Below are 17885 nucleotides of genomic sequence, written 5' to 3' on the forward strand. Positions count from 1 at the left end.
GCGCGGGAAATAATAAGATGAGGGGAAAGCTTTAAGGTTCCTTTTCATACGTCGTTAAGTCGCTCAAATTTTAGCGACAAAATTTTTCGAGCGATTCTATTTTCATGATCGCCAAAAGTAAAATAGCGACAAAATTTTAGCGTAAAATTTTCGATATTTTACTTTTGGCGATCATGAAAATAGAATGCGCGATAAAAAGTAGCGATTACAGTTAACTTTTGTTTCACACAGTCGACAATTTCTTTTGAGCTGAATAAAATTATGTCATTTATTGCCAAGTATAGTGAGTGGTACAGTCGTACTGTTGAATATGTACACAAATATCATGAATGGCAAAAGAAATGTTTAGAAATTGTGATAAAGCAAGAAGAAATTAGGAAGAAACGACTGTTTAGTGCAGCATTTGCTGCAATTGTATGTATTGAAAGAAAAACATATAAAAAAAAAAAGATTTTGGGAGACTCCTATTTGTGCAGAAAGAAAATTTCATGGTTTTTATAATGCAATTCTTCCATCACTTCGACTGGAAAATTTAGGCTTTCATAACTATTTTCGGATGTCAGCGACAAAATTAGAAGAGTTGTTGCAGTTAGTTCAACCTGATTTAACAAAAGAATATTGTGTAAGACAACCAATTGCTGCGGAAGAAAGATTAATGTTGACATTAAGGTATGTAATAAACATAAAGCATTCCTGATGAAATATATTCCTTATTAATCCTAGATATGCAATACATATATTATATATGCAGTATATATTTGCATATTTATATGCAATTTGTGAGATTATTATGGAAAAAATTGTTACTAGATGTATATAGAATTAATTTAAATAATCAATTGTTATTGACATTGCTATTATTTAAAAAATAATAACTTAATTGTTATGTTCAGATATCTGGCTTCTGACTCTATGACATCGATACATTATCAATATCTAGTAGGATTGACAACAGCAAGCGCAATTATATCGGAAACTTGTGCTGTCATATGGAAAAAACTTTGTCCTTTGGTTCTCCCATCGACTATAAACACTGAAGAATGGCTACGTATTGCTAAAACCTTCAGCGATACTTGGAATTTTCCTCATTGTATCGGAGCCATAGATGGAAAGCATATAGTTATTCAAGTAAGATTCGTGTTAAACAAAGTAAAATATATTCGGTTGAATTCGTTATTCTGAACACTGTAAACTAATATATTCTTTTTTTTAATTATAGTGTCCCAATAATTGTGGATCTATGTACTATAACTACAAAAATAGCCATAGTCTAGTATTATTAGCTGTTTGCGATGCCAACTATGTATTCCGGTATGTGGATATAGGTGCTTATGGGCGAAGAAGTGACGGAGGCATCTTTAAAGATTCTATAATGGGTACAAAGTTGGAAAATAAACAAATGCGTATTCCAGAAGCAGCACCTATTTCAGATGAAAGAGAGACACCCTTACCATATTGCATTGTTGGTGATGAGGCGTTTCCACTGAAAACGTACTTGCTTCGTCCATATCCTGGAAAACAGAAACTTACACCGCAAAAACGTATTTTCAATTACCGTTTAAGTCGTGCTAGACGAGTAATTGAAAATACTTTTGGTATCTTGGTCAACAAATGGCGCATTTTTCGTAAACCAATAATAGCGAATATATCCAATACAACGCGTATAATACAAGCATCTATAGTTCTTCATAATTGGTTGCGTAAAGATGATCTGAGTAATTGTTCAAATCTTTCGTATGTTGAATCACACTTAGTTGATAGAGATTCTGAAAATAGATCCGTTGCATATACTTGGGAAGATGAAGGTACGACGGCATTTTCTGACATTACTCGTGCCGGTACTAACACAAGCACTCGAACAGCAATGGAAGTACGAGAAGAATTTTGTGCCTACTTTAATAACGAAGGTGCCGTTAGTTGGCAGAATGATTATTTGTAAACTATATTATATTAATAATTAATAATTTTTAAAATTTTCAGTAATTGTACAAGAAAATCGTGTACTACAATTTCAAGACATGATAATAAATAATAATAATTAATAAGTTTATTTTTTTATTTATTTAGAATTAGTGAGCTCAGTAATTCGAGACAATTAATACAACTTATATAATAGAGATAAAAAGTTTTTAAGAAAACTAAAATAACATTCAACTAAAATAACATTCTTCAACAAATCTATTAAGTAACATACAATGTGACTAACAAATAAAAATAAGACTGAGCATTCTGTTTCTTTTTGGTTTTGTTTATATAATACTTTATATAATATTTTTAAGTTTTAATATTTTATGTAATTTTATAAATTGTTTTATAATTTAATAATGATAAAATATTTGTTACGTTTTATAAAGTTAATATTAATTTGTATCTTTCTTTTTTTCCTTGTGAATATATATATGGATATTTAACATGATATCGCTTCTTGTGTTATCGTTAAGTGAACGTAATTCATGTCCAATCATAGTCAAAAATGCATCAACAGCATCCATAGGAGGTGGAGGTGGTGGAAAAACAGGTAGTGCAGGAAACTATACAGGTGGCTGTGATGTATTTAGAGCGTCAGTTAATCTGTCGATTGCTTCTTCTTTGGTTCTACTTTTCTTCCGCTTTGATGATTGATTTTCTGGGGCTTCATTTTCGTCATGCTCATCGTCATCTTCATAACTATCACGCGTGTTAATATTCGACACAGTAATTATCTCGAAAGTTCAATATCACGCATGAATCCCATTTGCTCGTAATACATCCATTTATTTTTTTTCTTTCTCGCAGATCCACTACGAACACTTTTTTCTTCTTTAGCATATCTTCGGTGAGTATCACAGAGATTTTTCCACTTCTTCTTAGCTGATTCTATTGTATATTTTCCATTCATTTCTTTACACACTTCCTTCCATAAGGAAGATTTTATTTCTTTGCTCCTTTGTGCAATTGGCAACTTAATATTCCATAAAGGTTCACGAATCTCTATCGCTGAGATAAACGCTTCATCTGAGGAACAATTTTTGGAATTACTGACTACCTCAGTGTTAACCTCAGTATTTACGATTAATTCCTTTTCACCAACTGCACTTTTCATAACGATCGTACCATCATCTGTAACATTTGTTTCCTTTATTACATTTATACATATTTACATAATTTAGTTATAACGTACTTAAAAAATAATAAACTATTTATCACACTGAGGATAAAAATATTAAGAATTATTGTCTAGAAAATAAGCTTTGAACCCATGCAAGCATGGATGTGATGTAATATCATCACAAATAGTTTCACATAATCCACATGTGAAAACTGGTTCCAATTCCTAAACACAGATTTTTAATATTATTTAATGTACATTTACTTAGGTATATATCTTTTAGAGATTAAAAGAAATATACTACACTAAATGCTATTATTTTATATGATTATTTATAAACCTACATTAATAAATATCAACATTATATTGTTTACCTCGTTTTCCTGCTCGGAATCACTCATTTTGACAGAAAAAACAAATTGTGTTTGGTTAATGTTGTAGCGACAATAGCGATTTCGCTACAACATCGATGAAATCGAACTATAGAAGCGACCACTTTCAAGCGACTAATGAAGTCACGTGACTCTTCAATAGCGAGAAAAATAGCGATAATCGCCGCCATGAAATGGTACCTTTAAACTGAAAATCTGTTGAAATGTGCATTTTTTGCCGGGTTTTGCATTACATAATGGCTATGATCAGTAGAAAAAAATAGTTTTGCAACTGCTGTAAGATGACTGTCTTTGATTAGTTCGTATCCTTAGTTTTTGTCGAATCTAAAAATATAAACTAATAAATCATATTAACCTTCTAACTGTATTTGGATGTTTTTCGACCCATAACGCTTTTTAAAAAAATCTCGTAGTATAAGAATATTATTGACAAAAGGTTTTCAAGCTTTGCAATTTTTCTGAATATCTACAATATTTTGACACATTTTAATGAATAAAGTAATTATTACAATACGAGTAGAATGTAGTAGCCGGTTCAAACCCCTGGGATCTCAGGGGGGTGCGGGGAAGGGGGGAATATTTCGGGTCGCGCGGGGGGACCTAACCGGCGATAAGGTCCCGCGGGTGGACCAAACCGGGTGGCGGAGGGGGAGGGGGGGGCTTAAAACGGGGGCACACGTGTAAACCTAACCGGTAGTTCTGCGTAATCAATGTTTATATAAACAGTGATAACGAATCGAGGACCATGTTTTTGACCGATGTTTAAATAAATTTGACACCTTTGAAATGTGCCGCGTGTAGGCAACTGACCATTTAATATAAACATGGACCATGTACTTGTCACTCTGTTTACATAAACATAATAAATCACACCGCGAGGAGGTGTGTATGTGACTGTACTTTTAAAATCGGAAATGTCTGTCATCACGAGGGGGATAAGCGATACGATGGCAAATATTTTGTGGGGTGTGCGCGGCTATTTCCGCGGGGCCCGCCGCCGCCGCCACCGCCGCCGCCGCCGCCGCCACCGCTCGCTATCCTCTAATAATTATTTGGTCAAGGTGGATGCAAGAGAGAGAGAGAAAAGCGCTAAACAGCTCTTTCGGCTGTGCTAATAACGCGTTGAAATATTATTTAGATTTGTTTACGTGAGCTCTCTTTCGTGCGCGGTTGCCGCCCAGTGGCATGTCTAATCTTGCAAGATATCTTTCTTAGTAAAGAGAAGCGCCGATAGTCCGGCTTCTAATGACACGTGTAAATAATATTTAGATTTGTTTACGTGAGCTCTTTTTCATGTGCGGTTGGCACCCAGTGGCATGTCTAATCTTGCAAGGTATCTTTCTTAGTAAAGATAAGCGCCGATAATCCGGCTGCTGCACGGTAAAACAATACTTAGATGATGCAAGAAGGAAGCGTTAATATTTCGATCGATTAAACAAAACTCATGTTTCGGTTATAAGTCTGGCGAATGTATTATACGATCAGTCTCGATGTGAACACCGAATCAGTCGTAATAGTTACTCTCTAAAAAATGGTTGATCATATTGCAGACGACGAGTTTATGAACATAGTGAATGATGTATTTGAAAATGCAGAAATAAATTTTGAAGATTTAATAGACGAAGAAAGTGACGAAGAGATGTCAAACGATAGCGGATGTGACAGTGATCTAAGTGAGCATCCTGAGATTCGTGTTGTATCAGTTGCTGAACTACGCGCTTTGAATCGCACGAAACATTGCATGATACAATTTTACTACTCGACGGGTGGTGCCCTTGCCGTTTGCGCATCGTGCATGATTGAACTTTCTGACATCGAATTGGACTCAATGGACGCCGTTCAAATCCACGAAACAGATTTTCTTGAACGACTTGACGGACGTATCTGCTCCAAATGCCACCAGCCTATATTTGTGTATATTCCAGCTAACATGTGCAGAGTGTGCTTACATTGAACAATTATTATTTTTAATACGCTCAGTGAAAAAAAGAGCATGGAAACCAGTAATCATTCTTGTTTGTTAGTGCATCTCCTTCGTGGTCGAGAACTTGGATTTGATAACGCGCTTGCCTCTGATACAAGTAAATACTGTGCTACCTTAACACATCAACATGAAAATAGATTGTTTCGTTGTTCTCTACATGGCAGATACCATTATCGTACATTTATTGATATATTAAATTATAATGGTAATTGTAATGATGAAATAATCTCAAAGCTTTATACGTGCAATCACATGATTCGTGGCAAGCTTTCTGACAAACATAGTGAAACTTCACCAGTGGAACTTCGTTATGATGCTATACTTCCTTAACATGAAAATATTGTGATAAACATTTTTGAAAAATGGAAAATAGTGAGCGAGTGGAACGTGAACTGCTCGAGCAATGCTCGCAGATTGCAAATTTAGTTGTTTCGAGTGGTTGCAACGATGCGACGAGTACCTCGCGCAGCTCGAAGAACATTGTAGTGCCAAACGTCCTCGACTCGCCGTGGGAAAAAGACAATCACTTGTGTCAAGAATCGCGCGACTCAAAGATGAAAAAGCGCAGTTAGAAAGACGTTTCATGCACGTTGGTGGCAATTATGCAAGTATTAGCGCTGATGATAAGAAATCGCTCGTATGGCGCGAGATCGAGACCGCGTTCAAGAATCGCATTGTGACTGGCGCTGTTATTAACATTGATTATATCGAGCCGCGACATTTTTTAGAGGACGCCAGTGATTTTGTGATTGAGCGAGTGCAAGACGCTATCGCGAAACATGATAGTGTAAAGGTAAACACCGTATTTAATGGTGAATATGTTAATAATCATGATGAACGTAATATTAAAAATATCGCTACGAGGAACAATGAACTTTATCGATCGTCAAATTTGCGCGAGTGGTATCAGCAGAGTGTCATCGATGTCACGTTGGCGATGCTCGACGAGTTCCAAGAACGCGATAGCGGTTGGGCTCTTACGCGAATACTGAATTTAACGGTAAACATTAATAAACATAATCCCATGCATGCGGGATGTTGCATCGAATTGCCGCGGGGAATAAAGAATAAACGTGCCGTGATTAATGTGCAATCGAAAGACAATGCGTGTCGGTAGTGGCCGCTCTGTACCCTCTCGAAAGACATGCAGACCGGGAGTCGTCATATCCGCATTATTCGACTGTTTTAAATGTTAGTGACATAACATTTCCAATGAACATAAAAGACATTGGAAAATTTGAACGTTTGAACGACGTGTCGGTAAATGTGTACGGTACCGAATTCGACAGAAAAGAAAAGAAACTATGCATATTCCCGATAAGGCTCACCAAGGATAAGAAGGAGAAGCATGCCAATCTACTGTACTTGGAAGATGAACGTGATAACAGCCTCGGCCACTTTGCGTGGATTAAGAACCTGTCATGACTAATCAGTTCACAGCTGAGCAAAAACGAACACAAGAAATTCATCTGTGATCGGTAAGTGTAATAATAAAATCTGTTAAAAAAAATATTTATCACTTATAAAAATTGTTTTAATTTAAAAAAATCGTCTTCTATTTTTTATAGTTGTCTGCATTACTTTAGCTCTGAAGAAAAGTTGCAGTCACACAAAGTGGATTGTCAGCAATTAAACGACTGCGCCGTTCTACTACCGAGCGAGGATAACAAGTGGCTTGAATTCGATAATTACCCTGGTAGAAATTGAATCGAATGGCTTGCTAGTCATGAGCTAATAAAGTTGTGTCATACATCATCACTGTCTAGTTGTTTTAGATAATGATGATCCAGTAATGTAACGCTTGCTTCGTCTAGTAGCTAGATGTAATAAATTAGCTAGTGACTGGATAAAAAAAATAGTTACATGTAAGCTGCTTAGTAACTTTATAAGAAATACTTCCTAATACCTATCTAGTGGCCACTAGATACAAAAAAAATAATATAAAATAAATTGTTTTCCTGTTTCTTTTTTATTTTAGCACATTTTATTAATTTTAGGACATATTTATGCTAATTAATCTTTACTTATTAAATTTTTATTATATTATTTATTTACCTTTTTGCAACCTGTCTTACTGGTAGGTTTTGAACCGGGGACCTCAGCCTTGTACTCTATCCACTGCGCCACTTTGATTTATTAGCATACATGTCTTTTATTATCTACATATATTATAACTGCCGCAATTATGGTATTTTTAATAAATCAAATTAAGTTTTACGAAAGATACAAAATAATTAGAATCTAAAATTTAATATTCATTATTTTAATATTAATATTTTATTTTACCATGACTCTAATGATTTACTTAAAGATTTGATTTGTTAGCGCTTATTAACATTTCGAATTGTTTATTCGATTCATTTATTAGGATAAATTATTCAAACAGTTTGAAGCATTTGTAGCGTTAAATTAATTATAACCTAAATCTTAAATCATTATTATCTAACAATTAATCGAGTTAATCTAGTAACAACCTAAACTTTACACAATTAGAAAAATTTTATGTTTAAATCTTGTATTTTTGATAGTTTTCCTCTATAGTAGTTTCTTTAGTTTTTAATATACCCTATTAGTTTGTCTTACTGAATAATACACATACGTATTATGTGCACTGCTTTATATAATATCATATATGAGCATATGGAAATTAAACATTATTATTATTAAATTAAGCGAAGTTTTGAGAAGTCTACGCTCTAACAAAGAAAGAGAGGGGGGCTTTAATTTGATTAGCTTGCAACAGGAAAAAGATTGTTGCGAAACTATTCAATATATAATATAATGTAGGGACTTTCTAGTTTTGTGGCTCGCGACTGTCTAATTTCGTGGATCGCGACTGTCTTATTTTTTCATAGCTCGCGACAGTTACGACTGTCGTCGTTGACTTTTGTTTGTGAGTTTCGTCGGTTGCTGGTTGACCTCATAACAGTAAGAGTGATCGTAATACCAGGAAAAAGCGCGGTTAGAAGTGCTGATGCAGTGCACCTCAAGTGTTTACACCATTAAGATTTTGCATCCCACAGTTAGATTTCGCATTCCACATATTATACAAGATTTCACATTAAATTCCGATAAGATTCTGGCTGGATTGGAGCTTCGTACGAAGCCTGTAGCCATTTAACAGAGATTGAACGAACGAACGAACGTTTACGAGTTTTGTCATTGTGTAAGCGTGTTCAGACGTGCGTGGTAAGTTATGCAATGATATTTGGTTTTTTATTTATGCAGAAGTACTAAAGGTAAGTACTAAGTAAGTACTTTAATTCTTTACTAAGACCGTATTCCGCATATATCCCAAGAATTTATTGCTATTCTGAGTAGTACTCTAATTTTTTAATCAATGCATATTAACGTATACATTTTTTAATTTGCTCTTTATTAGTTCTTATAAATTGTTCATAGAGCTTTATACAAGAATTTATTGATTTTAGATGTCCGAAATAAAAAAGAAAAAGCTCTTTCGCATCGTTAATTTTACTGATAATTTATCGGATAAAGGCAAAAAGTGTATAGACTGTGTGCCATTAAAATGGATATCGTCTAATGAAACAGGCCAAATGACGAAGTTTATGCCTCCCCCTTACACACCAAAAAGGTGTAGTACATTACATAGATTAACGAAAAATAATGAAGATGCACCAAGCAAATGGCCAAGTTATCCTATAGATATACTCGGAAGTGCAGGTATATTTTTATTTATATTAACCTATTTATATTATCTTATTTATTTAAAAATAATTTATGTGCTAAGTATTAAAAACAATTAAAGTTAGAAAATGTGCTACATATTCCTAATAACAACTGATTTTATATATGTTTTACGATTTTCTAAACGATTATAAGACATTAGACATATTTAGGAAACATACATAAAATGTATATAAATCACTATGTATTATTATGAATTCCTTCTTGCTGCAAATTTTTTTATAAAGACTGATATATTCCATTTTTTAAGGTACTTATCGCAAAGTTTTATTAAAGATGGAAAAATTAAAACATGACAACTGCGTATATACTACAGATATAGAAGAAGGAACTGTGCAAAGAAAAGGAATAGAAAAAAAGAACAGAATGACATTGGTGCAGTATACGATTTAAATGGAAAATTGGCGAAACAAAATAATTCTTCATCTAGTGGTAATTATGTCACTTTATTTTATAATTTTTTGTTATTTATATGCAATCTTTGCTAATGGTATATTATAAATATTGATAAATAACTTAAATTATATTTTATATTTGTGTATGCAATGAGGTAGAAATTGATGTACGCTGTTCTCTATTATTACATTAATATTCATATTATGTTTTAGAAAAAGAGGATTCAATGAGTGACTGTGACTCATTGTCAGATAAATCTTCAGTATATGGGTCAAAACGTAAAAAATTACATCACAATATTGAAAAAGAAGACAGTAATCCTAAAAGTATAATTGGCTTAATATTTATTACACAATCTAATTATTACAGTTTTATTATTTCTTCTTGGAAATTCATAAAATAGCTAAATATAAACATATATGTATATATTCTTTTAGAACTGTCAGCAGATATTTCAACTCCAACACATTCTAAAGTTGCCAAAAATATAAAAAGTTTAACATCTAACATTGCAACGTCTTCACATGTTATTAATTGTAAGAATCTATAATTCTATAATTTTAATTTATATTACCCGTAAATAGATATTTCATGGATTTTATAACAATTTTTATTTTTGTTTTTATTACATGTATTTTTGTATTTTTCAGATTTAGAACGTATATTAACAGAGGTGCAAGGCTTTAAGTATGACCAACAACTAATTCGAAATGATATTCAAACATTAAAAACTAATTTACAACAGTATATTATAAGACAAAACGTGAGAAACACAGACATACATAATATTGTAGTAAACTGGACTACAGAAAATAATATTACATGGCCTTTGAAGACGAAAGAACAGTACGACAAGCTTAACGAATTATTAAGTAATGAAGAAATTCGTAAAGACTTTGTATGTTGTTTACAACAATTGAGTAATCTTATGCTTTTTCTACTTGTATTGTTCTTATAATATAAAATAAAATTTCAGATGGCTACAATTGAATTCATCATCGACTCTAGAACACCAATATCAAAAAATTTGCTTGCTATTATTCGAAAATTTCTTCATAAAGATTTAGCATCAAAATTTAATTGTGTGAAAGTAACTAATGATAAATTCACGTTAAAACCATCTAATTTTTACAACTGTATAATAGGTAATGTATATATGTTATTATGTTAATAATAAATAGATATTTAAAATAATGCTTATAATATTATTCATTTTAGAAGTGGTTATGGCAAAAAGTGTACGTGGAAGCTTGCAAGAAATAATTTCAGAAAAAGCATTAGATAAATTAATAGGAGTTATATTGACAAACTCCAAAGATTGGGAGAAAGGAAGAGCTAAAAAAATTAATAATAATGTGGAAGAAAGACTAGAAATTCTTCAAGAAACAGTAGAACAAGTCGAAGAAAATATGATCATCGAAAAATATTTAGATGATACTATAAACAATGCAACTATATTAATATCTCATATTGAATAGCCTACAAATTCAAAAGTAAAGAATAAGCAACTTAAATATAGTTTTATAAAAATGCAATACAAGTTGACTAATTTCAATTAGATGTATAAGAAAGTTAATGAATACAAAAATTAATATATAAAAACATATTAAAATATAAAAAAAGATAAAAAAATTGATATTGCATACTTAGTTTTAATTGTTTAAAAGATTTTTAACATATTGAAATATTTAGTTTTTTTATAATGTGTTGCCGTTTTTAAATGTTTTTTACTTATACATTCAGTGAAGTAAAGGTATAGCAAATATTTTTTCAAGTTCGATATTGTTTTTATATGGTATCCGCATTTGAATCATTTTATGTTCGATGTCTTTTAATTTGAACACAACAATTTCTTTGGATGGTTTTTTTTTTAATTGCCACATGTGCAAATCTGCAGAATTTGTAGGATATTCAAAAATAGGTTTTTTTTTATTCCAACGCATGCCAGTTATTTCTATATTATCTTCGCACTCACAATGATAACCTAAACTAACTATTTTTACAATGTTACAATCTTTTAACATGAACAAATCATTTGGTTGTTTTGTAGTAATAAGAAAATGTTGATACTTTAATTTTAATAGCAATTTATGATTGTTATCAATGTTTTTCTGCTTCAAAATAAATAATTTCGGTGAAAATACTGTTTTCATATTAATAATGTTAATTTCCTCCAAACGTCGACATATTTGAGCTAATGGCTTATTACCTGAACGTAATAATTTTTTTATTGAACCCAATTGATTTTCAAAAGGAAATGCTGATATTTCATTGAGAGTGCAATTATTTATTCTAACATCGTCTGCTAAATGTAAAAGATAGTGTGCATTTAATACATGAGATTTTTCTCCATAAAACGTAGGTAAAAGTAAAAAAAAATTGTTTTAAATAAGATTTAGCGGTATCACAAAATTTTTGTGCAAAGTCTTTCATACATAAAATTCGTAAGGCAATACTGAAGAGTAAAAAATGACTATACAAATCTCTACTTAAAATTCCCTTAAATATTATAGGACCAGAGTATAGAGCAATAAAGCGAAGTTCTGAAGCTTTTAAATTTGGAATAAATGGCCGAGGTTTTCTTGGGAATTCATAAGGCACAAAAGATTTTAAATGTATTATTCGGTTAAATAATTTTTGGCGAAGACTCGACTTAAGTTTTACAGCGGTTTTGTTGAATATCAAATCCATTACATAAAATTTTTTTGTGACTCCCAAACAACACATATGCATATAATCTAAGGGGAAGGCGTAGATCATATCAATTGGAGGCTGTATATGTAATAACGGTGATGAATTAATATGATGTTCTTTTTGTTGCTGCTGTCTGAATGATTGATCTGATCTTTCAATACTATTAGGATCCGGATAAATAACGCGTTGATTTGGATATGTCATACGTTTCCCATAAACTTCACACTGTTCACAAGCAGCATATCCTCCGTGTCCTTTGATTTGTTTTAAAAACTTTCTAGCCGGAATATCACAAATAATATGTTTTAATTGTACTGCATATTTCGTCTCATCGATGTTTATGCTATTCTTTTGCAGTAGATTTATTTCTTGAATAAAATCATTCATGTACTCTTCAATATTACCAGGTTTTGTTTCTCCGTAATACATCGCTACAACAAAAGGAGAATATATATCTGGGTTGTGAAAAACTTTGCATAATATAGGCCATAATTGTTTGGTGCTGGAAGTATATGGAGAAGCTCCATCAACATTTACTTGGAGATATATAATACTCTTTTGATGTACATTTTTATCAATGCACACATTGAGACCTTTTGCAATTCCCAAATAAACATATTCACCGATATCATCACCTGTTCCTTTCATTGGTTTTACATTATATACAGCTTTTGATGTGTTTAAAAAAATTTTACCAAACTTGGGAAGTTTGGGTAAAAGCCTTTTCCGTAGTATTTTTAACAGACCATCAAGATGTACTAATGGAATATTACATTGTACAGCCCATTTCTGCAATTCCTTAATTTCAGGATCATCTTGTGGCTTCTTACTGTTTTCATTAGTTTTTGAATCATTATTAATGTTTTTGTCATTATCATCTTCGATATTATTATTATTGATATTATTAAAATCAATGTTTGCAGATTGGATTACAGCATCGTTTAAAGAGGAATCATTTAATGTATTTACATTATTTCGTTCTTTGAATGTTTGAGTATTTTCAAGCTCATATGGGCAATTTGTTCCACCATCTTCATCTCTGTAACAATAATTTAATATAAATATAATAGACAAGGAAAATGTTTTGATCATTTTTATTTAGAATGATTTATGTGTATTCCATTAAAAGTTAATTTACCATAAGTTGTAATATACATATATCTATAAATAAAACATTTAAGACAAATATTTTATGTAAATTGTAATATAAAAAGGAAAATAATAAAAAAAAATTTTTTTAATTAATTTTGTAAAATTTGATTTAATGCAATGATTACATTCAAACAATATTGTACTTACGTGAAGAACCATGACGTGTAATGTTCGCTAATTTAGAACGAATAAATCGATGTTTCCGAACACGCTCACGTATCTTTTCTCGCCTATTCATCTTTTATTAGTGTTTTACAGCCAAATAGATCGTTATACACAATTTAACCAATGTACAGAGAAATGACAGAGAAAGTAAGGTTATGTGACTTTAAAATTCATAATGTTTTATGAGATATGTATATAGAGATAATAAGCTATTGTTACGTCCCGACCGAGCGCGGTCCCCCGTTGGGCGGAATACGCGCGTTTCGGCGAAACTGGCTGTTTCGAAGCCTAGGCTCCGGGGTCTCCACAGCCCAGGAGTGGATCGCGTATCCGGCGGCGGGCCCGATTCTCCGCGACCGGTGGCTAAGAGGGGAGGGTTTTATAGTCTTAAAAGGTGTGTCGCGAGAGCGCAAGTATGGTTGCGTCAGGATCGTTCCAGGGACTATCTCCCTCTCGGATTAGATACGTTATGAAGTCTTCCAACTCGTGGGGACAACGGTCGCAATCGAGAGGGTGACGGCGGGCAGCTACAGGCGCGTGACAGTAGTCGCACTTTTGCGGATTATATGAATGGCCGAGGTGTATGTAGTGCGTTGTTACCCCGAGATAATTTCCCTTTTCGGTACTTGAATATTTGCCTTTGCACTCAAGGCAAACTATTGTTGATTCATTGTCATCACGAAAATACAGAGAAGTTACGCACCGGGCACTACGTAACCATGTACTGAACGTGCGATTCGTTTCGCGTTGGACACGAGCCGAGTAAATGGCAATGCGCGGCGGGGGGCACATGCTTTAATTTAGCGTATACGGTTATTACTCCTCGGGAAATGAACACTCGCACGATTCTTCAATTTCTATCACGGTAGGCTCGATTTTAAGGTACGGCTTGTCGTCCGAATCAAATAAATGCCGCGCAAGGTCAGTTAGTGCTTCATAGCACTCGGTGCAGGCGACCGCGGTTTCGGGGTATGATATTAGAGTGCGGCACGATGAGCACCATACGCATTCGTCCCCGCCGATAATTAAGCGATGGCGAGTGACGGAATCATAATATACGCGGTCGCGTTCGGATGTTTTACCGTAGCAGTCGCGGCAAATTATAGTCTGGCTTAGTTGGTGTCGGTAAAAACTGGCTAGGCTACAAACCCCGGAGTGTAACCAGCGGAAATAAGGGGTCGCGGTCGAGAGGTACGAATCATGTGACATGCCTTATTGGGGTGTTGCGACTTAGCTTTGAGATGGCGGCTGCTCGTGGGACTGCTGCCTGTGCCTGGGTGATCGCACTGGTTCGGTGATGACTGTCCTCGTCCTTCTTGGCTGTCTGGTTGTCTTCGGGCCTCGATCGCAATACTTTTGCCTGTGCACTACACTCGCGGTATCGCATGCATGAGGATGGGTGGTAGCAGGATATTGAGCAAAGCGTTTTAGCGTGTAGGTTACAATTTATTAATGTAAGCGTAAGGAAGAAAAGCAACACAACTTATTTGAACTATAACTACGTTATACATAGGATTAGAATTGAATTTAGTGTTAGACAATTAAGGTTAGCCTCGATTTAATGTTAGCGCTGATCTAGAGTCTGACTTTGAATTAGGAGTGGAATGAGAGTGGATCACTGTACCGGGTAACGCGGACTAGTAGCTCGGGCAGAACTCGGTCGCTACGGTTGCGACACGGAACTGTTCCGGCTATACTGACTCGACTGAACTAACTCACTCTCCGAACCAAGCATTGCATCCCTATTTATACAATTCTTTAGACAAAACTGGCGGCAAGTCGACACCCTCGGTGGGGTTTTATGTTGGTGCGTCCACCACTCAAAATCATTTAATAAAGAAACTCGAATTCTATTGGCTCTTAAGTGCCGTGCGAGTGGGCCTTCCCATCGCGACTATTCGGCACCGGAAAATGTCAGAAAAACACGTCAGTTCGCCCCCCTATGGTTTAACAACCGCGCGGCAGATTTCTCTGTCGCGACACTCCGTCGCTGGAATTGTTAAGGCGACATAGGGTTATGGACGTCTTATGGCTTACGACTGTGCGTACAGTTGCTCTGTCGCCGAGGAGGAGAGAAAAAAAAAGGGTTAGGGTACCATGAAGTTTTGAGTTTTATAATTTACTGGCCGTGCGTGCAGATTGCTCTGTCGCGACAGTCCGGCACCAGAAAAGAAAATATAAAGGATGCGACCTGACGATTTATTGCTACCGAATGCCGACTCGTCGTCTGTGTAATGTCAATGCCGAACGAAAAATTGAGACCGTGGCGTCGCGGACGTGACACCCCCCCTCTTGGGGAAAAGAAAAATGTTGAATGCAAGTTTCAACATTTTTCTTGCACTAACGATAGAGGATAATTTATCATGCTGAAGGGCGCTTAATTTTAGGGTAGAAACGTGGACAATTAGAGATAAGAATTAGCTTATTTACAATTGATTTCGGAACGATTATTACAATCTCTCTCTTTTTTTTTTTTTTTTTTTTTAGGGAGAAAATTTAACTCTATTGAGATATTTACGCAATTCGCCGTATGATGATTCGTTGTTGACGTCTCTGTTCTCTTCTTCTGGGCTTGTCTCGGCGGTTGGTGCAGTAGGGGATCCGGTCGATCCGGGGAGGCTGACTCCTTGAGTTGCAGCTGCCGACTCTATGTTAATGAGAGTATATTCTTGCGTCGGGGGTTTCGGTCTCGGGTTGCCAAGATGTAGTAGAAGACCTGTGACTGAACTCCAGATTGCGCCCAACAGATGGATACTCCATCCGTAGACAGTGTGCAAGGCGTATCCATGTATTATTGTGTCGATCACCAGTTTTGCTAGGCGAGCGATGATAAAGATAGCGAGCACTCCTGCACTTGCTGAGCCAAAGGTTACGAACCCGCTCCATATCCGCTTGCCTGTATTCTCGGCAATGTGGTTTAAAGATTGTTCGTCGAGTAATCCCATCATTGAAATGCTTCCCTGCTCAATAGTTTGGCCCATTGCGCCTCGTGCAATAGTATTCAGAGTGTATGGTCGTTCAACAGGGAACATTATATGATCCCTCAGGCGGTCGAGGTCCTCTGGTGTGTATATGCCGCTCGTAGCTAGGTAGTCCGGACTGATATATCTCCATTTTGGCTTGGTCAATGGTTGAATGACGGGTGGTGGTAGTACTTCAATCGGTCTGTTGTTTATGCGAAACCATGTGTCCTGTACCTTGTACATGCTCGGAATGAGGTCGTTGCAATCCCGCTGAGTTCCTTTCTTTGTTAGAATTCGAGAGCGTGGCATCACAAAATAAGAAGCGTTCCGGTAAGTAACCGGGAGTTCATCAAAGCAGATTTCCGAGTGCCTTATTTTGCATTCGACGGGAACGCATTTGATTAAATGGATAACTTCGCCGCTGGTGATTGCTGTATAGCCTGGTGTCTTCATGATGCGAAAGGCCATTTCATCCGGTGCGATGCTTGCTAGAGAAAGCGCGTTCTGAAGGACTTGTATCTCTAATGCACATTTTTGTTCCATGATGTCACGGTACAGTTGCGTGAGCTGCGTCTTCATGTGCTTCTCTACGTAGAGAAACTTCGAATTTACGTAGGCGAATATGTCTAGATCATTTAATGCTATTTTTGATCGAGTTTTGAAGGTACGGCCCTTTTGTGTTTCCAGAATCAGTAACCTAGGGTGCTCCGTTAGGTACAGTTTATAACCGCATACGTTGATTTCTCTTTCGTCCAATTTGGTTAGGGCGAAGGTCGTCTCGCGCGTGGTGACAGTATAAATTATTGGTGACGTTTGGTTCAATTTTGGAGAGAGCTTGTTTGCTGGGCCTTCGTAAATGACGTCATAATGGTCGAATCTGCAGCTGTCAGTGGTAGTTATGCTCCAATACGTTTCTGATCCATCGGTATCTTTGCACATCCGGTCAGTTGTAGAGCATCGTGTACCAGAAGGTAATATGATCTCTTTTGAAGATTTTTTTACGGAGGCTTCGAAATTACGGAGGATGATTTTTACAGACGCTTGCACAATTGCTCTTTCCCAGTCTCCGTCACCATCGGAGTACGGTACGCCCTCGCAGGTTCCCCCTGCGTTGGCTCGACCTGCCAGTGTAACACTGCGCCAGTGTGTGGTGTTTGGTTGCAGCCGGTCGATGGTGGTTGAACCGAGGGTTAAAGAGCCCGTCTCATGAAGGCGACGACATCCGTCAGCTCCCAATTCTCGCAAATATTCCTTTCGTCCATTTTTTACGACAGACACATGGGAATGCATTCCGCAATAATACACCGTTCGGTCTATTTTGACTAAGCACTGTGTCACCGAGA

General features: G+C 35.5%; 1 protein-coding gene across 1 annotated transcript; it reads left to right on the forward strand.

Annotated features, from left to right (window-relative positions):
* Positions 1 to 905: 905 nt before the first annotated feature.
* LOC120357892 (protein ALP1-like) lies at positions 906 to 2407 on the forward strand. The gene is made up of 2 exons (XM_039449754.1): positions 906 to 1128; positions 1220 to 2407. The coding sequence occupies exons 1-2, from the start codon at positions 913 to 915 to the stop codon at positions 1937 to 1939; spliced, it is 936 nt and encodes a 311-aa protein (XP_039305688.1). The 5' UTR covers positions 906 to 912; the 3' UTR covers positions 1940 to 2407.
* Positions 2408 to 17885: the final 15478 nt, after the last annotated feature.

Source organism: Solenopsis invicta, chromosome 5, assembly GCF_016802725.1.
Source record: "Solenopsis invicta isolate M01_SB chromosome 5, UNIL_Sinv_3.0, whole genome shotgun sequence".
NCBI lineage: Eukaryota > Metazoa > Arthropoda > Insecta > Hymenoptera > Formicidae > Solenopsis > Solenopsis invicta.

Coding starts and splice junctions, on each gene's coding strand:
- LOC120357892 (XM_039449754.1), top strand. CDS start 913: ATGACATCGATACATTATCAATATCTAGTAGGATTGACAACAGCAAGC. Junction 1,129..1,219: donor GAAAGCATATAGTTATTCAA/GTAAGATTCGTG, acceptor TTTTAATTATAG/TGTCCCAATAATTGTGGATC.